The following is a 23,635-nucleotide window of genomic DNA, read 5'->3' as shown; positions in this document are numbered from 1 at the left end:
AGCAAGGCTATTCCCCATCAGGTAATGAGGAGCTGAGAAACACAGCCCTTGTACTTCCACACCAGATTAGCATTCAAGCAATGGAGAGAGAAATCAAGGAGCCTGTGACCTGAAATTACATTAAAGACAGGTCCTCTAAGAACAGGAACCTTGCCATAGATAATTTCTTGTGTCACCAGTTCCACAGACAGTAAAAGGATATAGCTACAATGGAGGACTTACCCAGGGATCACTACCTAACACAGCTTACTCTTTAGCAGTCCTGGTTAAGCAGCACAGCAAGGCTAAAGCTGAGCTGTACTTCTTGCACGCTCTCAAAGGTTTCTGCACCCCTTTATAGGAAGAAGTTTGAGTAAGGGTACAGTCCCCTTTCCAACTTCCCAAGGAGAGAAGGGGAGTTCTCCCCTCCAATAGCCACAAACCGTGGGTTGAGCATCCAACTGGACACCAGTCTGCCCAATACAGCCAACTGTGCGACTGAAGACAAGGTTTGTTCCTTACAGGTGCAGTAGAAAGAAAACAGCAAAATTAAACACATGCAATGCTTCAGGTCTTTATTGTTGCTGTTGAGTAACTGGTACATGGTTAAAACATTCTAATAATATTATCAGTGAAATCTGAAAACTAAGGCTTTCTGTAGGGTTGTAGTATCCTGGTGTTTCCTTTCACATAGTGCACATATAAAATCAAGTTATAAAAACACGGATCTTTTTTAAACAACACCGATTGATGCAATGCACAAAACTAAGAACTACATTTCGTATGATCCAGACAACACCTTACAGACCAGCTTTGGGCCTTGCAGCTTTGAAGTCAAGAGATTTGGTCTGAAATCCTGCTATCCAAGTGAGCTTGATGACACACACAGATGGCAGAATTTCAAACCTTCTGTTCTGAGCAGAGAGAAAGAAACCCCCCGATGCTGAAGAGGAAACATCTGATTGAGCAAATGGGAGCAGCATCCTTAAAGCATGTCACTGATCTCAAATAATGTAAACAAGACCTACCTAGACCTGTAGGTCCCACAGACAGAGCAGTTAATGCTCAGCAGTGCAGCTGCTGGGACTACAGGAGAAGGTGAGCTGTGACAAACCTGCCAATGAGTGAGATGAGTCTTGGTGCCAATACATGTCCCATGAAAGAAGAGTGGGTGATTCTTGGAGTACTAGCACCTTTAATCTAACAGCACTGAAAACATTTCAAAGTGATTTACCCAGCAGAGAATCATAGAATAATTTAGGTGAGAAAAGACCTTTAAGACCCTCGAGTCCAACATAAACCAAGAACTGCCAAGACTGAGACTAAACTATGTCTCTAAGTGCCATCTTAGTGTTCTTTAAACAGGAAAACAGGGTAGGAATAAAGAAGCCTGCAAGAAATCTGTATATTAGAATCTTTTCAGTAAAAAGCTACATTTTGACCAAAGAGAAAAAAAACATTCACAGAACAATCTTCCCTCAGTTCCTTAACCACTTTTTAAACAAAGAAGTTTCTATATCCACAAAGCTTTTAGTTTTCATTCAGTTTTTCCCTGCCTTGCATTTCTAATTGAGCTGAAAAATGATGCACAGAATCTGAAAATTTACATGAGACACAAAGCCAACACCTCCCCTGGGAGAGGAGGATTCTTCACTGACCACTTACTCCACATCGTGGAGTTGGGCATTGCAAAAGTGACATTAGCAGCTGACAAGAATATTATTCTTTCTCTTTGATCCGAACACATGAGAGAGGAGGATGAATTACAGATTTGCAGGATGTTTTTACCACATTACAATAGGTTACGTGTTTGGCTCCAGCTTGTAAGGGTCAATGATGGATTGTATTTGACTTCACTTTCAGAGCCCAACTTGAATCACACACAGATGTAAATCCTTTACTGCTCCATGACCAAGACTCACACTGATGCTTCTGATACATTTGATGACACCACAAAGTTCTCTGAACGACTGAGAAAAGCACAGCTGGTATTTATGTCACCAACACATAGAACCTGTTCTTTGAATTCACTCCTGAAGATGATGTTAAGGCTATTGGAGTAGGCTGGCCATGGTTACTCCCAGCATGAAAGCACTTTGTCCTAAGCCATGGCTTAGGACAGACTAGAAGAAGCCTTTTAGGTCTCCTCTGCATTAACCATAAATGCGGTTTTTAGGTTTTCCCTTGCAGTGGATTACCTGGATGTGCAGGGAACTGCACCAAAGCAGAGCATTAGGTGAAGAAAAACCAGGCTATGTAGATTTAAGCTGCAACCATGCCTGTGATATTACAGAATTGTGTTAAAAAAAGACCTCAAGGTGCAGAAATGACCTCCTTCCACTCGTGACAATGAAACACCAGTTGTCAGTCGTCAGGTACTCAAATACAAATATGAAAAAATCATTAAGAAACATAACCCTAAATATAAACCTAGTTTTATTTATTTATTTTTAAGAAAAAAGGGATTAAAAAAATTGGAGTAAACCAGATGGCTTCAAGTACTTTCCGCATAATAAACAATTAGTTATTATAAGCATAGATTAAAAAAGACTTGTCACCTTGCAAGGGACAGTTGAATAGAGGCTGGTGATTTGTTAAAAAAATGGTCTTTGAAACAAACACATAAGACAACATGCTTAGAGTCGTAATTTAAAAGCAAACAGGTGTGTCCACCATGCCAACCCAACGCTTGAGACACCCAGCACAGTACAAGATACATTTTGCACTCTGTACTTTCACATTTCATGGCAATGCCACTCAACACACGGAGCCAGGCCATCTCAGTCTAGCTCAGACAAGCTGCCATGCAATAAACACAAATATTTAGTAAGTCAAGAAGGTTTTGCAGCATTAGAATTGATCAGGTTGTTTAAAAAATTTGAGGTTGCAGAACAATCTAACCTGAAGACCTGAACTGTCTCCTAAGTGCTGGCAATGTTTTTGTCTTTTTCTGTGTGAATATAACATTACTTTTACTGTATATGACAAGGAATACACTTGAAAGTGCCTTGTCTAAGCTTAAGCCTTCGGATTTTCTGAATGTCATGAAAAAAAAGTGAACGTGTTATAGTGGGAGCCCCAAGAGAACCTCCCAAAATTGTGAAGGAGGTTAAAAAGGAAATGATGTCATCAAGAAACCAAAGCCAATACAGCAAAGGGAAGATGTAGCTCTTCCCTGTACTGTGATAAGTCTAAAACCCAAACCCATCTCTTGTGCCAATAAGGAGACAACCACTGCATCAAGTGCATTTCAACAGGTCTGTCTGACATGCCTGGAACAAGCAGTCTTCCAGCTTATCTATATGGACACGTGAAATGCCAAAGGAAGCAATGTGAAAACCAAAGTTAATGCTTAAAAAAGAAAAAAGATATCTTGCCTACTCTGAAAATTAACTAAAATGTTTTCAATCCAAGAAGGTCTACAAGGAAACTGTTTTGAAAAACATTTTCCAGCTATTTGGAGACAGACACTTACTTTTGCCTCTGTGAGAAAAAAACACCACTAAACCAACAAAAAAACCCAGTTCCCCTATCCCATAGCTCTGCATACTACAGTGGGAACAACTCTCCCACAGCTAACAGGGAGACTGAAACAGTATGAAACAGTGAGAAATCAAAACTTAGCTGCACAGGTCTATTAAATAATCAGGAAAGACTTAAATGGAGGCAGAGCCAGCACTGTTCTCTGTATTATGACACAAGACTACAAGGCTTAAAAAACCCTCTGAGTGACCAAGCCAGAATGGTTGAACAGTGGTAGGTTCAGTAGTGTTTGAAAAAGCTTATGCAAAAATATTATTTTAAAATAAGTTTGAGTATTTGAAATATAAAAAAGAAACAGAACAACTTCTTCTCCAACTTCCACCTACCATCAAAACATCACTAAACTTACCAGCTTTCCAAATCCGACGCTTACTTCACAACAATGTGATTATACAGAAATCATACATCTGTCTCTCTTAGTTGAACAGTTTGGGTTTCTACATGAAAGTCCAGTGCATGTCACATTTATTACCGTCTTTATGATTGTTCAATAATCCAGCAATTTGTTTCTTAATGACAGCAGAATGCAGTTGCTAGCTGCTTGCAAGAGCAATGTTGAAATTACATTCAGAGATAAAAAAACTACCATTTTCACATGTAGGAATAACTAACATTTTTCTTTCTCTTCACAGAATCATGTGCAAATGGCTAACAATGGCGATAGTAAAAGACAATTCTCATGCAAAAATTGTTCCCTGTGCATAAAATTCGCAGGGCATCTCAGACCCCTCCCCTTTCTCTACACCAGAACTAATGGTTTTTTATTTTCGTGTCGTGAAATTTCTGGTGCTTTTTAAAATATCGATGACAAGCGAGTTCAATTAGTTCCAGCCCACCAAATATCTTTTGCTGCACAACAAAAAAGATGACCATGGCTGCAAAATACCACTGAGCAAAGCTGTACAGGTACAGCAGTGAGATCATACCCAGTGGGAACACTGTCCAGTACAGGAGTGAGATGCACTTCACCACGAGGACCCTGAGCTCGGATTTACAGGGGGGAACAATGCCTTGCCCTGTTGCACTGAAGCATTTTCCACCTTCGTAGAAGTGTCGGAGTCTCTCCTCTTTCTCTTCCCAACGCTTCCGGCACCAAAGCTGCAGCTCCTCCTTAGAAGTTGGCACTGTCTCTATCGGATATCTCTGGACGTGGAAGTGAATCTCCTTTGGGAAGTTTCCATTCAAAAGGTGCTTCTCTGTCTGAGGAATGTTTTGGGGGTACGCCACAGTTATGTCATGGATAGCATCGAGATTGTCACCTAGAAGAAAGGTTTGTGGGGAAAAAAGATCAATACAGATCATGCAATAGTCAGAACACTAATTTGCTTCAAGGTGTGATTGAAAACTGTCCAAATTGTGGCAGAAATCCCAGAGATACGTTAGCTATGCAGAGCATGTTTAATCTGCTAGAATCTTTACAGGCTGAAAGGTCAAACTTTTCCCAGCCATTATCTTTTCAGAAACTGAACAAAAAACTTTGTGAACAAGATTATACACAGTACAAACCAAAGCAGAATAACAACAATGAGTAAGAGATTAAAATCAAATTTAAAGGAGAGAAGGCGCACATCTGGTCTTGGATAAAGAGCACAGTGAGTCTAATGTTCAGTTATTCCTAGCTGTGCTGCACGCTGAAATTGCTTTTCACTAATGAAATACAACTTAGTCTATGTTACTGTGAACACTGAAATAGATTCAGGTTGGTCTGGAGCAAGCAGCATTCACAATCCTAATTCGCTGAAGACTGAGAAAACATAAGTGAAACATATACCAGCTAAATATCACAAACTCATTAAATCTAGGGTATCTCACAAAGGATGAGGAGTAGCTCTGCAGCTCAGCCAGCTTTGCAGAGCACTCAGTTAACACAATTTCTTTAGACCTGAGCAGCCAGTACTGTAAGGAGGTGAGCTGCTGTTCGCTGCACTCCACATCTGGGAAAGACAAAGTGCAGCCTAAGTGGGGGTTGAAGCCCCAGCATTAAGTAAACCACATACAGTTAGCTATTTGGGTAAAGTGAGTGTAGTTAACCATTTAAAAGGCAATTGCAGATTAGAAATTCAGGGGCATATTGATGAAAAAAACCCCTGCTCTTCATTAGCATGTCTGATTGAGCCAATGCTCTTGAAAGGATATCAGTATTGCCAAAGTGGGGCTTGCTAGTGTGTCTTTGTACTAAGTATTTTTATATTTTGCACTTCCTAAATACCTTCTTTATGCCCCGGTCCCTGACCAGACATTCTTTTTAGATTTCATAAAGTAAATTCTCCTAGTGTAAAACTGATCTAAAAATAGGCATGTGGTGCACTGGACGTTGCATAACTGTTAAGTTCTGCCAGCAGTGATTTATGTCGCTGTTTTTATTTGGCTGGCTGGCTGAGGGCAAAATAGAATTGGAGACTAAAAGCTGTCTCCAGTTGCAGCAACTGAAGACTTTTGTTCTCACAGATGATGCCACTTCTTGCAAAGATGATCAAAACCTACTGTTTAGCCCCATTCTTCGTTTTTATTTGCTCCCCTTCCCCTGGCATTTTGGCTCTCTTTTAGAGCTCTAAAAATGACAGGGCAAGAATAGAAAGTTACTTTAAAAGGCCATGTTCAAAATGATGTATCTAAAGTTCAATTCCAAATATCAAAAGAGGGGGAAAAGCCCTATTCAGCCACTCAGAATATTTTATAACTGTTCTGCCTTATAATGATCTCTCTTGGGCAGCAGCAGATTACTCGGGTTTTTAAAGAGCTATATATGGCTCCTAGGAGGTCTATCAGAGTGAAACTCAATCCATCTTTTCTCTAGCTATGGTATCACATCCTGTATAAGCAGAGAATCCCTGTATTCTGCACAGGTAAAACCTTTCAGATCTCCTATCAAGAGATGCCAAAATTGAACATGCCTTAGAAACCCAGCCCCTACAAAGGGAAACGATGGCCAGCCTGCTGCACCTGATCACAAAACATTTTCATTTTGGGAACAGCTCGCATTTTCTCCCCACTATTCCAAATATTTCTGCCATCAGAAGGAACTACAGTCATCCTACAAGACAGATATCCCACAGTTCCTGGCCCAGCCAGGGCAAGAGCTGTTACACATACCTCCAAGAGATGTCCATCTGCTGATGGACAATCTGTCTTCCTCCTGATCCTCCATAGTTCCCCAGGTCCTAGTGACACATAAAACCTACACACTCTACCCCTAAGAGGCAGGCCAGAAAAGTTCAGCCTTCCTGAGATCCTTGCATGAAGAAAGCCTTTTATAAAAAAAGTTTTTGGCTAGATGAGTTTCTCACCCACCTTTTGGTTACTTGTGTCTTTGCAGCTAAACAGTCTGCCATTACATGCAAGTGTTCTTGAAAAATCAAGGCTTTACAGGACCACTGTCAATTACAGACTACAGGTAATAAATCATCAGATTTCTTGACTCTGTGCAAGTAGGATTGGCAAGACTCTCTGCACTCTCACAGTTGGTCTGACCTCTCCAGCATGCAAGTATATTCCTCCCCATGAATTCCTGGTAAGAAATAGGGAAGCCTCTACTCCTTACCTATGGATCCGTGGCATCGCCAGACAAGAAACCTTCCAGCAGGGCTTTCTACCAAACTGCAGAAGGTCTACACTACATTATGGTTTCAAAATTAGTTACCCAGAATCAAGCTCAAAGAGCTGCATACAGGAGGATGGACATTACTCTTTCAGTACTACACATGAGGATGATTACATGACCTGCTCTGTGTGTCCAGCTGGAACCAGTATCTCCTAATTCCAGCTGCAAGGTTCACCTATTAAAGTGTATTTTACACAAGAAGAAATGAAACTTCAAGGGTTGATTTAGCATATTTGAAAGAACAGAAATATGAGAAAGAGAGAAGACCAGAATACCAGGTTTCATATGCAAGAGGATTAGAGCCTTTCTCAGCAGCCCCCTGGTTTGGGTCATACATATTTAAGAACTCCATGCAAATGGCAGCCTGGAGCTTTAATTCCCTGGCAAGGCAAGCATGTGGAAAGGACCAGCTCTAATCAGTTTTCTACAGCTGCTGAAAGAAGCATGCCCTGCTAGTGTGACATGCAGTAGAACTGCAGGTTCCACGTTCCACACCTGAACAAAAAGCTTCTGCATCTTCTATGCTGATTTATCAGTGGATATGGACAGTGTCACTGCATCACTACCAAACATGCTACTGGAGAATCTGCTAAAAAGAAGAAAAGTTACAGCAACAGATAAAGGTAGACCATTCATGAGCGGGGACAAAATCCCTTTAGGGTAGGTTTATTAAGGCAGTTCCAAACCTGCATTCTTGGCTGGAGCCATCTTTACTGTCTCCCTCTGAAGTTAAGCTCCTTGTCTCTGCAATCTGGAAACATCTAACAGCATGTGTTCCAAGGTGCCAGTCAACCAGAAAAAGAAAGTGATCCTAAGTGAAGATGCAGGGCAGTCACTGACTTTAAAGATCTTTTTTCCACCTGAATTTAAAGATTGGCTTCAAAAACCTGTTTCTGCACATCTGAAGAAGAAATTGCACTAAGGAAAACCACATCATTGTACTTCTGTAGTGGGTTAGCTCAGAGAAGCTGTTGGTGGATAAAACACTTCCTTAAATGCTTTTAGTATCCATGTCCCACTGGAGAAGGAATGAAGGACAGAGGAAATCAAATAATGTTCACAGATTTGCATCTGAAATCTAATTAAGCTAAAAAAATTGCCATTAGGGCTAAAACATCAGGCAGGTAGCCCAGCTCTTCAGGACAAAGAGACACCAGTTTCAGTAGCTTTACAGTCTCACGACTTTCTTCCCGCAGTAGTAGAACTATGTATCCTTCATAAACATGAATAATATTCTGTCCTATATATGCTTTATAAAAGCACCTCAGAAAAGGAAAGCTTACTGCAGTGGTCAGGAGTGAACATAAAGTTTATTTCTAATCATTGTTAAGTGGCTATAAACTGCATAACATGCAGACAATGATTAATCCACGTGGTGGTCTTCATTTTGGGGTGACAAAATGCCTCAAAAGGAGAATTCTTTTACTTACTAAATTTTCAGTGCTCCAATCAAAGTTACTTATATTTCAGGCTCCATTGATACATGACATTACTTCAAGCTATTACATTGCACAGCGGGTTGCTTTGGGCACTGTACTCAGAGGTGGCACAGGGAGAACTTAACCAGGCTCATGACCAAAATATTAGCATCAGAGAAAGATACTGCCTTTTAAAAAACATTTACCCTCACCCAGAAAAATAGAAATAAGGTATATTGAGAAGCTGGGACAGACTGGGCTGATGAGGCACAAGGCATAGCCAGGCAGGTGTACTGACCAGCCCCATTTAAATGGGACCAGCCCCCTTTACCCCTTATTCCTCTATTTTCCAAAACTGGTTTCCTCCAAAGCACCTTGAAGCATCCTTTTCCTCACTTTTGGTTCCTCCCCTAAACATCCCATAGTAAGTCTTGTCCCCCCAAAAGCTCACTCTTTGGCATCCTGTAGCAACTCCCAGAGCCCTGACAGCAGTAATGGCCCTCAGTCTGTAAGGTGATGGACAGGGTCCTCTCCCATGGACTCATGTGATGGGTGTCACTCCTGGCCCACAAGCCGATGGCTCCCCCATGACAACCCTCAGAGGAGCCATGGTAGAGGCTTTGTTCCTCCATCTGGCTTTTGGGGCTTTGCCTGCCTGATCTTCTGCCCCTGTGCTGCTTTGCATGGGTGCAGACAAACCTTTTATCTCATCCCTTATTATAAAACCTTACAACCTGAACATTACTTTGAACTGTGTGTTCAATAATACCATGCCAGCACAATATTTTAGTTCTAGGGGGAAAAAACCCAGCCTGAACACAAAAGGCAGGATTAAACTATTTTCAGCTTCTTTCAAACACATTCACAAAGAGAATACTGCGATGCAGATGCAATTGGAGACAACTGCCAGAAGTGATGCTCAGCCCCACAGCACAGTCCCACATAAGTGGGCTGGTTGGATGGACCCATCCCCTCTGCCATAAGTATCACTTGGGAGATCAAGCACAGCCCATTCCTCAGTTATGATTCACACAAATGACAAGGACACTTCCTTGCTTGCACCTGGGACTGAGCTCCCTGCGAGACAAAAGGATCTGTACAAACAGTGACTTCAGGGCCAACATGATGATTCAGAACCGGAGCTCTGAAAGCCAAAATGACCATCATTGAGCCAAAAATGAGGATGGTCCCAGGCAAACCCACGCCATGAACTGCTCAGACTGTCTGCAGCCTAGAAGGTGAACAGGCAGCTGAGTCTCCTTGGCATTAACCCATTTCCATCCCTAGCAAGGATCTCAGCAGCTGTAATTTGTCCTACTTTAGTTATCATTGACATTACTTTAAATCTTACAAGGATTATACAGTCTCTCCTCATGCATTGATCCAGCAGAGAAGATGCTATTCTTAGCCATGGTACATCACAGAACAGCACGCTGATGAGCTGTTGAGCCAGAATGGGGAGAGGCATACTGAGATGCTCTCACAACAGAATATTCATGATCACCTTAAATTAAGCTGCTCTGTTAAAAGTGGGACCAGTATGTGAGGCCCTTGTCCATTCCACCTCTGCCCTCAATATAACTACTTTCTCCAGAGAAGTGACCTATCTGTCCCTTCATTGCACAGCTCCAGATACTTCATACATTTCCAGGCTTCCACAAAACACTGGCTGTAGCTCACCCACCTATGCCCTAATATCCTCAACCCCATACACATTTCCTTAAGAAACATGAAAGAGTGAGGTTTGGCATTTCTGTAAATTAACTGATCAGCAACATAATTAAAGCACAGATGGAAACAAGTAGAACAAACTTGTCAGGTTTTACACTATGTATGTTAGCTTTGAAACAAAGATACATTTTTGGACAAAACAAAAGCCATCTAAAACTGCTTACTGAATAATACCACTGCCTTGGCTCACGAGATTTGAGTGATTTTTCTTTGAGAACACAGTATCAGGAGGGAGCAGCTTCAAGGATTTACAGCCCCTCCTGGGAAGTATCATGCTTGTGAGGATTTAAAACTTCAGGCAGCCCTCTTTAAAGCAGCAGTGTCAGCTGGGGTTAATCTAAATCACTTTCAACTCAGTAGTTATTGGAAATCTTTTTTAGGTAAGTGTAGCAATCAAATAAGCAAACAAAAAAAGACAGAATGATAATACTGGCCTTGATTAACAGAGAAGAGTGATCCTGCATACCAATTCTTTCTATGCCTATCTGATTTTCCACTGGCATTGTGATACAAGGAGAGAGGAAGACCTTCCACCTGCTGACATGAAGGAGTTAAGGACATTGCACCTCTAGTACCTGAGGGTAGGAGCCTGGGGAAGGGACAACCCTGGCTTCTTTCTGCTTCTCAGCAGGAAGGAAATGTGCTCTGGGTGCTGCAGACTGGAGTAGAGGACTATTGGGATCTGACACCGGGTACCTCTGGCCTGTCTGGTACAAAGACCAAGAGATATAAGGATATTCTCATAGCTACCAGCAGTCATTACATGTGCTTAATTCTTTAGCTAAATACATTTACATGACATAGTTTTGCAGCCTGATGCTACATCTCATTAATGTGTAAACAACACCACTAACAGAAGTTGTTGTGAGGTTGGTGTTGGGAAGGGAGATCCACTTTGACTTTGAAATCTCTGTAAATACCTCGTTTAATTATTTTAAGACCAGACCTAATGTTATCATCATCTAATCTGATCTCCTGAATGACAGAGGATCTTATGCAGAATGTTTTCAGTTTTGCCATGGGATGTGGTAAGACAGACATCCCACATTGCTTTAAAGCTTTCAACATGAGATAAGCAGTTCCTCTAATTAATCGGGGGGGCATGTGTATGTGTCTGTGTACATTATTTTTGTTCTTTTACTTCCTGACCATATAACTTGGCAAAGTTAATGAGCTGTCTGAGCTCATACAGGTAAGTGGTTGTATGATCTGTCAACCTAGGAAGTTGCTCCTGAACAAACTAAACCTACTTAGTTTCTGAAAACTCAAAATGCAGCAATTTTTAAAACTCAAATCTCTTTAGTAGCTCTCTGAATCTCTTCTAATATTTCAACATACTTTCAAAGCGTGGGTGCTGGAACCAGGTAGAATTTTACAAAATGGCCTCATTAAGTCCATACACAGGCATCTAGTATTAACATTCCTACTTGCTTTTTGTTTTTATGCCTCCAAAGACTACGTCCTTTCTTGTAGCTACAGCACCACTGCAAGAGCTGATATTCAGCCCTGTTTATTAAGCATTATAAAGCTCTTTACCATATCCTGGAAGGCAACAGAGTCAGTAAGCTATGGTGAGCCTGCCAGGATGACACTGGGTAGGTTTTGAAGTGACATGCAACAGGGCTGAAATGCAAAACCCCACTGTTCTCCAATGCAAATTCCTTTGAGATGCCACAGCTGAACTGGGCAGCCACTTCCAATGGAGATAAGACATTGCTGAACTGGTAAGGTGGAGCTAGCAAATACCACTCCCTGTTTTTTTGGGAAATTTTTTCCAGGCAATCAGACTGGCACATCATCTGTGAAAAGATGCTGATCCCCAGTTGTGTCAGGGCACACAAACAAGCTATGGAAGAGTTTTTCCACTCTTACCTGTGACAGAGCCTGAGATTCTCCCACTCCAGGCTGATATCTGATAGTCACCTTCACCAACTGTACCTTGGGCTGCAGTTTGAGAGAGGGATTCTCCCCCTCTGCTCCACTCTCGTGAGACCCCACCTGCAGTGCTGCCTCCAGCTCTGGGGTCCCCAACATAGGAAAGATGTGGACTTGTTGGAGCAAGTCCAGAGGATGCCACAAAGATGATCAGAAGGATGGAGCACCTCTTCTAAGAAGACAGGCTGAGAGAGCTGTTCAGCCTCGAGAAGAGAAAAGCTCTGTGGAGAACTTAGAGCACTTTCCAGTGCCTAAAGGGGGCTGCAAGAAAACTGGTGAGGGACTTTTTACAAGGGCCTGTAGTGACATGACAAAGGGGAATGGCTTTAAAGTGAAAGAGGGTAGGACTAGATATTAGGAAGAAATTCTTTACCATGAGGGTGGTGAGACACTGGCAGAGGTTGCCCAGAGAAGTTGTGGGTGCCCCATCACTGGAAGTATTCAAGGCCAGGCTGGATGGGGCTTTGAGCAGCCTGGTCTAGTGGAAGGTGTCCCTGTCCATGGCAGGGGGTTGGAACCAAATGATCTTTAAGGTCCCTTCCAACTCAAACCATTGTATGACGCTATGATTCACATTTATTGCTTTAACACGTCTCTCCCCTTGCCCTCTCCATAAGCAAAATATAAGAAGGACTGCAGTTAAGCCAGCCAGCTCCCTTCCTTCTCTCCAAATCAAATCAGAGCTAATACAGTGTAGTTCATTATGGTATGAGAAGTCAGTAGTGTGGGAAGCTTAAGAGCGGATCAAGCAGTATCTTATCCTGCTCTGCAAGTTAAGATACATCAGGTGATAAACTGATTCTTAGTTTGTGGATTAAAGTGTACAAAAATACTTGGGCATGTGTTAGGCTGAAGGAAAATACAGAAGATTTAGCTCATAATTATTGCAGGCATTGTTTACACAGTTGTGCTTTACAGGATAAATACAAGGATGGGTTTTGGATTTCATGCATTTCAGAGCAGCTTACAACCTCCACACTAAGGTTTTACAGCCAGAACTCTACTTGCCACCTCCCTGGACATGGGCCCTCTGACCCCACTGCTATGAAAGTCACAGCCAGCTGGTCTGAAACATCATGCATGGCTCCTGGGTACTGCTGTCAACATAAACCCTCTGACGACTTCAGGAACTGAGGTTGTTTGTTTAAAAGAGGAATCTCGGAGCAGACGAGGGAAGGATGTGCAGGGGGAAGGGGGGACCCAGCCATTGCAATGTGAAAAGCACCAACCCAGGGGCTCCATCCACAAGACTGCCTGGGGGGCTGTTGCTCTTTGGTCTTCCCTCCCCAGCTCTGAAGGGTTATTTTACAAATTGCAAAGCAAAAGCTCGTTGAGCTATAAATAAAATATGAAAATATGTGGGGAGGAGGGAATGAAGGATAAAAGGGTTGGAATAACAAGTTATTTTCAGTCACTAGAGATGACCAGGCAAAACTGACTCACCACTCTTTACTCTATAATTCCCAAACTATATTTATCAAATCCAGATAACAAAAATGCTATGTTTATTCCCCTGCCTGCATATCTGCTCTTTCCTGGCCTCCCATACCACAAGTCTGCTCTACTTACACATATGGGATGTGGTTTTCACAGGTATGTTACATGTTAGGTAGAAGAAGCTATGTTGTTTCTAGGCTTAGAGGCACCACTAGTTTTCCATATAGAAAAATTTTATTTCATATAAGGGAGACAGTGACGCACTGGTATGCAACTTTCCAACTCCACTGAGCTCTTACATGAATTTCCTGGCAAACAACCAACAAACTCAAACCAGAATCACAATTATGCTTGAAATGAAGATAATTTACTATACTTCAGTGAAATCCTTTTAAAAAGCATCGTATGTACTCTAGACAGGCAAATGTACCTAAATTAGGAAATGGACGATTTATTTTTATTTTTAAAAAGAATGCTAAACTAGTCATCCAAGTATTTCTGAAAAGCTAAGTATCACTACAATTAAGCAAAAACAAGACACCAAATACCCTTAAAATAAATCATACACAAACACACAGAGCTTATTCTAATCTTTAATATAACAGACAATCGACCCAATTCTTCTGTTACTGGTTGGGCATTTCAAATCCCTGTGAATCTGAGAAAGAAGTAATCCACCCCAGCACATTTCTTTGCCCTCTGCTTGGATGAACAATCTCTCCCCGGTGTGGATGGAATAAAGCATCAACCTCTACAGCAGAAAACACATCCCTATTCTAGGTAATCCAGTTTTGCCAGAATTCAGCTTTGCATCTGCAGTTTCTACTGCCATTTCTGACTGGCCTCACTGAGTTAACAGTAAAGCAAAACACTCTGGAGCAATTTACATACACAACTGTCATACCAATGATGCTCAACATTGCAGGATGTTAGTGCTAGGTAAACAATGGAGCTGGCTTAAACCCTGGAATTTTAGGAGAAGAAAAGTGGTAATTTTTAAAGATGTAAGCAGTAGCAGTATGTATGAACTGCCATGCTGTAGCACAACAGTATATGCTAGCTTTCAGGATCCCAATGAAAATGCGAGCATTAAAGGGGTTTTCCTTCCCAATCTCTGCAGTCATTTTATTAGATGTTATTTATTTCCCCCAATTCTTCCACAACCATTGCTAACACTCTTTTCAAATACATCTATCTTTTTTCTGTAGTTCTAGGATTTGCCAGAATATAGGGTAGGAATTTCCTCATCATTTTTAATCACTTTCACATTGTCTTAGATAAACATTAGTCAATCTACAGACTGACCACGCTACTTATTTTGAGTCTTGTCCTTTGCAAAGTCACTACAAAACTACTGTGAGTCACTGTGAGTAGAGGAAAACAATTCACCACAGATATTCAGAAGGAAGCAGTCCTGGCAGTTCTTGCTCAGTAATCAACAGATCAAAGCGCATCCTATCTCCTCAGAAATGCCATGGATTCTCGCTTTCCATCAGCCCTCATTTCAGGCCAATGGAAGCATGGTGCTATGAATAGTATAACACCATCCAGCACTGCATTGCAACAGTAGCAATAAGTAAACAAACTATGACTATTAGAGAAAAAACACTTCAATCCTGGCTTCTCGTGCATTACATCTATTCTTTTCTATAGTTCAGATATAAAGTTCAGCTTCCCTTCCTCACCTTACTCTACTTTTCTTTGCTTTTTCAGCAGTAACAGATGAGCGCCCTTAAGTTAATTCGGTGTACTTTGCTATCTGTCCTTATCACTACCCAAAGTCAACCGCTAGAGAGTACCCTTCAGCTGCGCAGTGACCTGACACTGTTTACAACCCTGCCCGCTTCAAACTGTCCCAGGCATCACTCATGGGCACAGCAGCCTTCAGCAGCCCCAGGAAGAGCAATCTGGATTTAGGGGGCAACTCTGATTCCATGGGATACAAAGCACTGGCTAGATGATATACCCAGCACCGTTATATTTGGGATACACAAGAAGACACCAAAAACACATTCAAACTTTTGAGACATTCAGTATTACAAATACGGCCCATCCCACACCAAAACACTAGATGAAAATGTATCCTGCACCAAAAATAGAGTATGAACTGGATATTGAAAAAACACCTGCTAGCTGCCACCTCAAATATTTGGATGGAGTGCTTCTGCAGACGTCCTGAGCCGATCTCTTGCATTTCATGCCTCACCGATTTGTGCTATTGCCATTCTTGGTCTCAGTGGTTTGTTTTCATTTCTGTGTACAAAGCAAGAGGAATGCAGAACAGCACGAGCAGCTCCACAAGAAGGCATAATTTCAGCACACAGAAATTGTGATGCTTATAGCTTTTCTCTGATCCATATATATACTAGAGCCATATCATGTTTTTGTTTCACCTTGATTTTTAAACCCAGGACAAGGATTTTGGTCTGAAAACATTCCATTCCCTGCTGTTACAAGAACTTCTGTCAGGAGCATCTGCTTTATTATCTGAATTTGCAGTGGAGGCATATTTACAAGGAAATGAGCTTATCTGTACATCTCAGAGAGTGAAAACAGTTTGAGGTAGAAAAGCACTCAGGTTTCAGTTGAACAGCAAAGGCCTAGCCATGAAAGAGTCAACAAAACAGAGCCTCTAACATACTTTAATCTTCCCTTCTTTACTGTAACCCTATAGATGTGACTTAGCCCTTTGATATTCAATTCTACCACTACTAATTCAATTTCCATGTTTTTTTTCCACCACTGAGTGACCACACAAACCATAGTGCCCCCAAAACAAGCATGTACAGCACTGTGCAAACCAGGCATTTAGAACCATGGCTGCCTGCACCGAGATATGAACTTATTGCTCCCAATCCCCTGGTGCTAAAACAGTTTCCACCAGACCATGATACACACAAGTGAACAAATCTTATTAAATTTAATCAGGCCAGTACTTGGGGGAGCCATCTTAATCAGAAAGGGATTTAATGAAAAGCCACAATGCCAATGAATACCCTTTAATTATGACTGACTAATATTTATCCACAAAGAGGAATTTGTTTCAGGATTAGTCTGAGACCTGGAAGAAGCCAAAGACATCAATTTAATAATGGAATGCCTAATTAAAGTATAATGGAAACCTAATTGTGATATACTGCTTTGTAGCGCACATGATTTATTTAGAACAATTGCTTTTCACTGGGCTCATTAGGGAAAGTTACACAAAACACAATAGTAAAAAAGAAGAGGGAAAAACAGACACACTGAAACTTCCAAGATGATTATAATCAGCTGATGAAAGACAGTGACATATTTATCAGATAAAGCACTGCCATCCCTCCACAGGCTGTGATTAAAATTTCTAAAAAGGATAATGATTATATAGTTCCTTTACTCCCTAACGACGCGGGATCAGACCCAAACCCTACAGCAGCTACTTGGTGGAGCTACCCTGATGGAAAAGATCCATGAAGTTAAAGGGTCTGATGGCCTTTGCATCTTCCTCACACACAGAAACCTCACGTAACACATGCACTCTCCCAGCAACTATGGAAGGAGAGAGGACAAGCAATGCAGACCCCTCCAGCCCTTCCTACCTGCAGCCTGCAGGTACGACTCACTGCTCTTGATCAGGATGCAATTCTTTAAGAAGGGGTGGTCCTACAGGTACCTATGGCACATAACTGAACCTGTCCTAGGTTTTTTTCCTAAATCAAAAACAAAAATCTGCTTAATCCATTGTTATTGTAAAACCAAACATTCTTCTGATTGTATCCTGATGGCACTGGCATGGTGGTCTCCCCAGGACATTGGGCTAGCTGCTACCCCCCCATTCACTCAAGCTAAGGTGGAGGACATGCACTGTTTATCCTACATCACATTCCTAGAGTGTCAATGCAAGCAGTGTTTCCTCTCTTTACTTGTAAAATGCTAGGAAAAATGAAGGAGATGCTCCTCTGTCCTGCTGTGCCCTGCAGGAAGTAGACACAGGGAGGTCCAGAAGCAGATGAGCTTCCTCTGACAGTGACTGCTGCAACTACTGAACAATGCCTGTAGCTCCAGCTCACTTATGTTTAATTGGTGTTGTGAGAATGGCTGTACCAACAGAAGCTGTCATGACAGTGCCATAGAAAAGACAAAGGGATGCTACATGCCATGGGATCTGTGAAAACACAGCACCATGGCCTTACAGATGAATGAGGGATTGCAGCAATTTTAAATGCACAGTAACAAAAAGGTCTGTCTAGAGATAAAATGATTTGCTAATGATTTTTTCCCAACTACTGCTGTTCACAGTGATGCTTAGAAAAATTATACTAAAGTCAATCCCTTGAATGAAAATGAGCAAAGATTGCCGAGAGTGCCTGGACAGTCATTTCTGTGCCCAGACAGAAGCTGAATTCTGGGCACCCATCTTGTACTTCCACTTGTGTGATGCTATCAGTCTGCCAGCCTAAGAAGTAAAAACTGAATTCCTACTGCAAGGACAGCAAAAGAGTCAGACGCAGGCCAGCAGTTCATCTTCAGATCTGGTCTCAGTATTACAAGAACAGGGCTGAGAGAGACACAGTATGCAATGGCCCAGCACAGAGCCAAATGTGCTGCTCTGCTCAAGGCAAAGACAACTAGGTTTGGGGTCATACTTTAAGCTTTGTACCTTCACATTAAAGACGTGTGCAGCAGTGGTCTGCTGGTTTTTATACCGATCAGAAGGCAATCTCATGCTGGGAGCTGAAGTCACAGATGAGAAATGTTGTAAATCCTTGTTGTACAGGCATCTTTGAACAGAAGTCTAAAATTGGTTTCCTGAAAACATCTGCTATAAACTTCCATCTCTGAACTCCAGTGGAACATTTAACTCCACTTGCACTGCATGCTAGAAAGCTCTGAAAGCAGTCATTACAAATGTTTTTAACACTGTTTTTTGACACAAATAGGAATATGTACATAACTAAACCACAATGAATAGAATCAACTTAGGCAGTTCAATTTATTTCATAGGAATTACAGAAACAAATGGTCTGCAATTTAAAAAGTCCATTGTTGTTAGCACACAATTGTTTTCCCTAAATATTTTAACTTGAGGAAAAATGAAGCCCCCTAAATTTCACACAGTGCATTGAGAGGACAATGTTTAATTAAGGGGAGAAACTATGTGTCACAGCAGAAAATCCTTCTGAGCTATGTTTTCCACAAATACACTTTGCAATCTCTAACACATTTGAGTTCAGAAACACTTTCCCTCAGGATGGTCTGAGCAATATATCTGCATGTTGCTCTCCTGAGGCTTATCACTGAAAACACAAAGACATTATGTAGTTCTCACTCCACAGCTTCTTCCACTGGAGGATCCCAAAGTGAATCGGAACAGCAAACAGATTGGAAACGCACATTGGGAGAACATACCAGAAAACTCCACTTTCCTTGGAAAATCTTCGCTATTTTCCCTCAAGTACTTGTGTACATAACACTGTTCACTACAATCAACATCCAGCTTCGCTATTCTGTCTCAATGGCCATGAACAAGCTACACACCAGCTGCACAGACTTTAGGTGAAGATTGCTATTCTCACTCATATTTGGTCTATGGACGCCAACAACTGTGGAGAGTTTCAGCCAGGAGAGAAAGGACAAGAGCCCTCCTGAACACCAGTAAACACACCAACACTTCTGCTCTGAGTGAATTAAAGTCAATGAAGAGACCTGGCCCAGGGCTAGTGGAAAACTCTGAACTGCCTGCAGCAAAGCTTTGCCATGGTACATGCCATCACCCAGGAGCAACTGGATGTCTCCCATGTTTCATCCCAGTGGGAAGGAAAAAGGTCATCCTTACAAATGGGAACAAAGAAGTTGCTACTGGTTCACAGGGCAGGTCAACAAAGGCAGTGAGAGAGTCTGAGTTTATTTGAAGAGCATAATCTCTCTTCTGAAGAACAGTTAAAGTCAGACTTTTCAAGAGCTGCCGAATGATGAACTGCCAGTTGGTCTTTAAAAAATAAACAGTGGGGTGATGAAAAATCCAGTGTAGCAAAGACAGTTTAGCTCTAAGAGGTAACTCTGGCCAAAACCTTTCTCTCTGTGGGCAAACATATGCCAAGGAGAACTTCAGTGGCTTTGATTTACTTTTTGAAACATGGAACGCATGGAATGTTGAAACCCCAAAGTCCACCACTCAGTGTATTTTCTGCCTAAGCAATGATGGCACAAACTAACTCCCACCAACTCTTCCATCTGTTCTGCTTCAAAGAGCATTAAAACAAGTAAACACACCAAACAATAAGCAATTATAGCATGAATATCTCTGGAACTACACATAATTAGCGACAGAGGCAAAAGAAATGCAAAACAAAAAGTAAGATCTCCTATTTTTATTCTCCCAAAGACATGTCAACTTAGTCATAAGTCTATTAAGTGGTGACAGCAACTTTAACTATGTTGCTGTATCATTGAATTGGCCTTTCAAATGTCCAGGCTACAAGAGAATTCATTTGACAAACTGACAACAATTGTCCAAACACCTGCAGTAACTTGTGTTTAAGTGGCCTGCACACCAAAGTGACAAATTCTTTGATTAGTTTGTAAGATATATTGTAAGTCAAATCAAAACACAGTGTTAGAAGAGTGAATATGCTGCTGCAATAACAACTAATGTCTCAGGTTACAAATGGAATATTTTTCTAGATCAGTCTGTGATCTGAGAAGTCGTCATAGTATCGCTCCACTCACCAACTGCAGACGTGAATGAATAATTCTACCCATGGAGTAAAACCCTGGCACACTTTGGCATTTCAAATTGACTAGTACATTGAGTTATGGTACTGCCTGTGATGAAATAACATTGTAGGCAAAAGCCCCAATATGGAAATGAATTGGCTACTCTCCATCTGTCTTCACTGACTTTCAAAAAACTTCTCCCTTGACACCAAGAGTGAAAAATTAGGTACGAACATGTTTTTAGACTCATTGGCAAATTATCTTACCTAATATGAAATAGGAAACTTATGGAGGTCTGGAATGCTGTCTAACTTTAGTGTGTTCACACCTTTTAAGCTATTTTGGCTACTTGTCAGTTACAATTACAGGGCACATTTTTATACTGCTCCTGTGCTATACATGTTCAAGAGAACCAGCAGAGATGTACACAGTAGTCGACTGATACAGCTACATCTGTGCTGCTCTACTGGCAGTCTCAGGGCAGGCATGAGGCCAAACTCACTACCTGTTCCTAGTTACTTACCAGGAGCATCCTCCTGGGGCTAGCTGCAGAAAAGTCCTGCTGGGATTCCCAGAGGGAAAACTTCAGATGTGTCCAGTGCTTAGGAAAAAACCCCTCCTTTATTTGTTGGATTGGGACTTGGGTGGTCTTTGTCATCTCCAGCCAGATTAACATCCGGCAGGGTACATACATTATCCAAGGTCCTTCACAGAAAGCCCTTGGTACCACCTGCAAGTGGGGGCTCAGTGGGATTTGTACAGTGCCTCAGGTGATAGTATCTGCCAGGGTAGAACAGGAAGACTGTACTGCTGAGTGCTGTCGCTTGCCCAGACCCAAGTGTGTCATCAGAGCCCTCTAGCTGAGCACAGCACTCCTGAGTCAGGCAGCTCCATCAGCAATGGGTCTGGAAAAGTCCAGATCCTGCACTTTGGGTTTACCATCTGCAACAGGAGTAAACAGCCCATCCATCTATAGATACCACAGGCACACTAAAACATAATTAGAGTTTATATAGCACTTTGAAAAATATACAACAGTGCTAGGACTCTTAAAAAAGAATTATATACAATAAAAGGGAAAAAGACAGATGAACAATTACCTTCTCTTGTTTTCCTGCGTGAAGACACACTTCTACTGCCAATGGTTGGACTCAAAATAGAACGTAAAATTTTGAAGTATGCTATAAAACAAGAAATGTATCCCCTAAAGCAAGATGAAGATTACTAAGTGCTGAGGAAGTGCATATTATCAAGGAAGGATTCCAAAACTGAGAAGTCCATCATTTTGTCCTGACATCAGCAGGACCTCAACTAAAAATGTTGATCAGCTACAGCTGATCTACGCAGATGCTTCTGATTTACCACACATTGTTTTCCCTTCATGATCTACCATCTGAAAATGTCAGCCAGTAACAATACCTCTCTCATTTTTAAATACTGAAAAAGGGACCAGCAGAGCAAAATACCAGTAAATGCACGATGCCCTGAATTCCTGACTCTTAAGTATACATTCTCAAAGGGCTGTTTTAAGAAAATATTTACTCTTTGGTTGTTATGGTGATCATCTTTTCACAGCAGTTTATAAAAATAGGAATGGCTAAAAATAAAAATCCAAAGGAACCTGAGGCACTAAAAAGGAATATGGCATGCAGATTTGTCTGCTTCAGAATAAATCTGCATATAGTGTCCTGCAGCAGCACGTTTTACAAAGGGAATTAAAGCCATGAAATTAACATTTTAATGAAGTAGAGAGACCATTGACGTCAGGACTACTCACTGATTGTTGCTTCCAGGTGGCCTAATGAGATGAAAATGAAGTTTATATCTTCAGCTAGTCTAAGCCAGGCTTGTTTTGTGACTGTGATTGAATTTAAATGAGAAGATACTGCTGTGTGCAAACATGTCTAGGCTGGTAAGTAGCCTTATCAAATCTAGGCATAATAAATGCTTGATTTTAAATATTTTATGTTAAGAAAAGGGATTTCAGTCTTCCTTTCATAATTCAACATAAATGCAAAGCCAAAGTCTTATCATTAATTGTATAGCATGCCACATGCTTTTGTACTGGTTGCTCCAGGAATTCCCATATAAAATTTTTACTGCAAGATGTGCTCGTTTATCTATCCAGACACAAAAAGCATTCTGCTTATGAATGTGAAATAGGAAATTGTAAATCCAACATAGCCGGTGGATAACCCACAGTGTGATGTTTTGGCACCAGAGGCATGTCAGACATTAGGTAGAGGGATGGAAATGCGAGACCATCATGTATTGTGAAACACAAAAAACACAATAAACAAGGAACTGCAGCACTTCATAAATTCTGTGTTCCTAAATGCCACTGAGAGCACTGCATTTCATTTTCTGTCTTCACTATACATAGTGAATAGACATGTATAAATATTTTTCATTATTTTTTATTAGAGGAATGAATTGATATTGGTTTTGCTTTAAATACTGTATTTCTACTTAGAGAACAAAACAACCATCCTGCTCGGCACATACCCCCACAATTTCTGTGAAATCCTGTGAATAGTTTAGTAATGTTTCACTTTCTACCCCTTGATATAATATCAAAAAATAAATAAAAACCTAAATAAAAACCCAAAGCCAGACTCAGTTTGCAGGACTATGTGTATTCTTTAGGTCTAATTCTCACTTCATTCCTGGGTTCACACATTTGTAAAGTAGTCTTCAACAGTCCTAATTTCTCACGTCCTAAGATGTCCTGACATGCAATCTGCTACTGCTGTTATAATTGATCAGCAGTAGAGATTGGAGCAGGGCTAGAGAAACACAGAAAATAAATTGACTGACCCTGCAACTCAGCTCTTCTCCTGAGTCTGTAACCTAGAGTTAAAGAATAGCTATAAGGGGATTTATTTTAGGTATTCTCTATTTTGTCCATTATAAAATACATAGTTTTAGGTTGATAGCAAGAAAAAAGGTAGCCCAACAACAGCTTTTTGCTCTTTTTAAAATCTAAAAACTTCACAGGAAACCACTACTGTGGAAAACCCCTTGTTTCTCTGCAAGATGGGGCTACTAATGTTTACTACTTTTAGCAGATTGCTCGTAAACCTTTTATAGACATCAGCTTCCCAGGCAAGATGCATCCCTGGATACAATATGTATATTTACGTTCCTATTTTTTCCTTCTTTTTTTCTTCCTTTTTTTTTCTTGTCCCCATGGGAACAAAGACTGTTGAACATGGATTACATTTAAGGATTCAACAACTAGGTTCAAAGAATAGCCCCTCTAGTAATTTAACAGTCATACCATGCTTTAGCTACC

The 23,635-nt window shown here is 41.1% G+C and overlaps 1 protein-coding gene across 6 annotated transcripts in view; it reads right to left on the bottom strand.

Moving 5' to 3' along the window:
- Positions 1 to 539: 539 nt before the first annotated feature.
- Positions 540 to 23,635, bottom strand: part of LCLAT1 (lysocardiolipin acyltransferase 1) — a 114,955-nt gene continuing 91,859 nt past the window's right edge. For 5 of the 6 annotated variants that reach the window (XM_008934800.2, XM_018085331.1, XM_018085330.1 and 2 more), the window contains one exon: positions 4,273 to 4,781. In XM_008934800.2, coding sequence (XP_008933048.1) covers positions 4,273 to 4,781 — 509 coding nt within the window. Of the gene's footprint in view, positions 4,782 to 23,635 lie in introns of all 6 variants that reach the window. The other variant, XM_018085329.2, reaches the window with a different exon arrangement.

The sequence above is a fragment of the Manacus vitellinus genome, unplaced genomic scaffold (assembly GCF_001715985.3).
Source record: "Manacus vitellinus isolate BGI_N305 unplaced genomic scaffold, ASM171598v3 scaffold_8_pilon, whole genome shotgun sequence".
NCBI lineage: Eukaryota > Metazoa > Chordata > Aves > Passeriformes > Pipridae > Manacus > Manacus vitellinus.
Note: the sequence above shows the minus strand (reverse complement) of the source record. Positions and strands in the feature narration are given on the sequence as shown.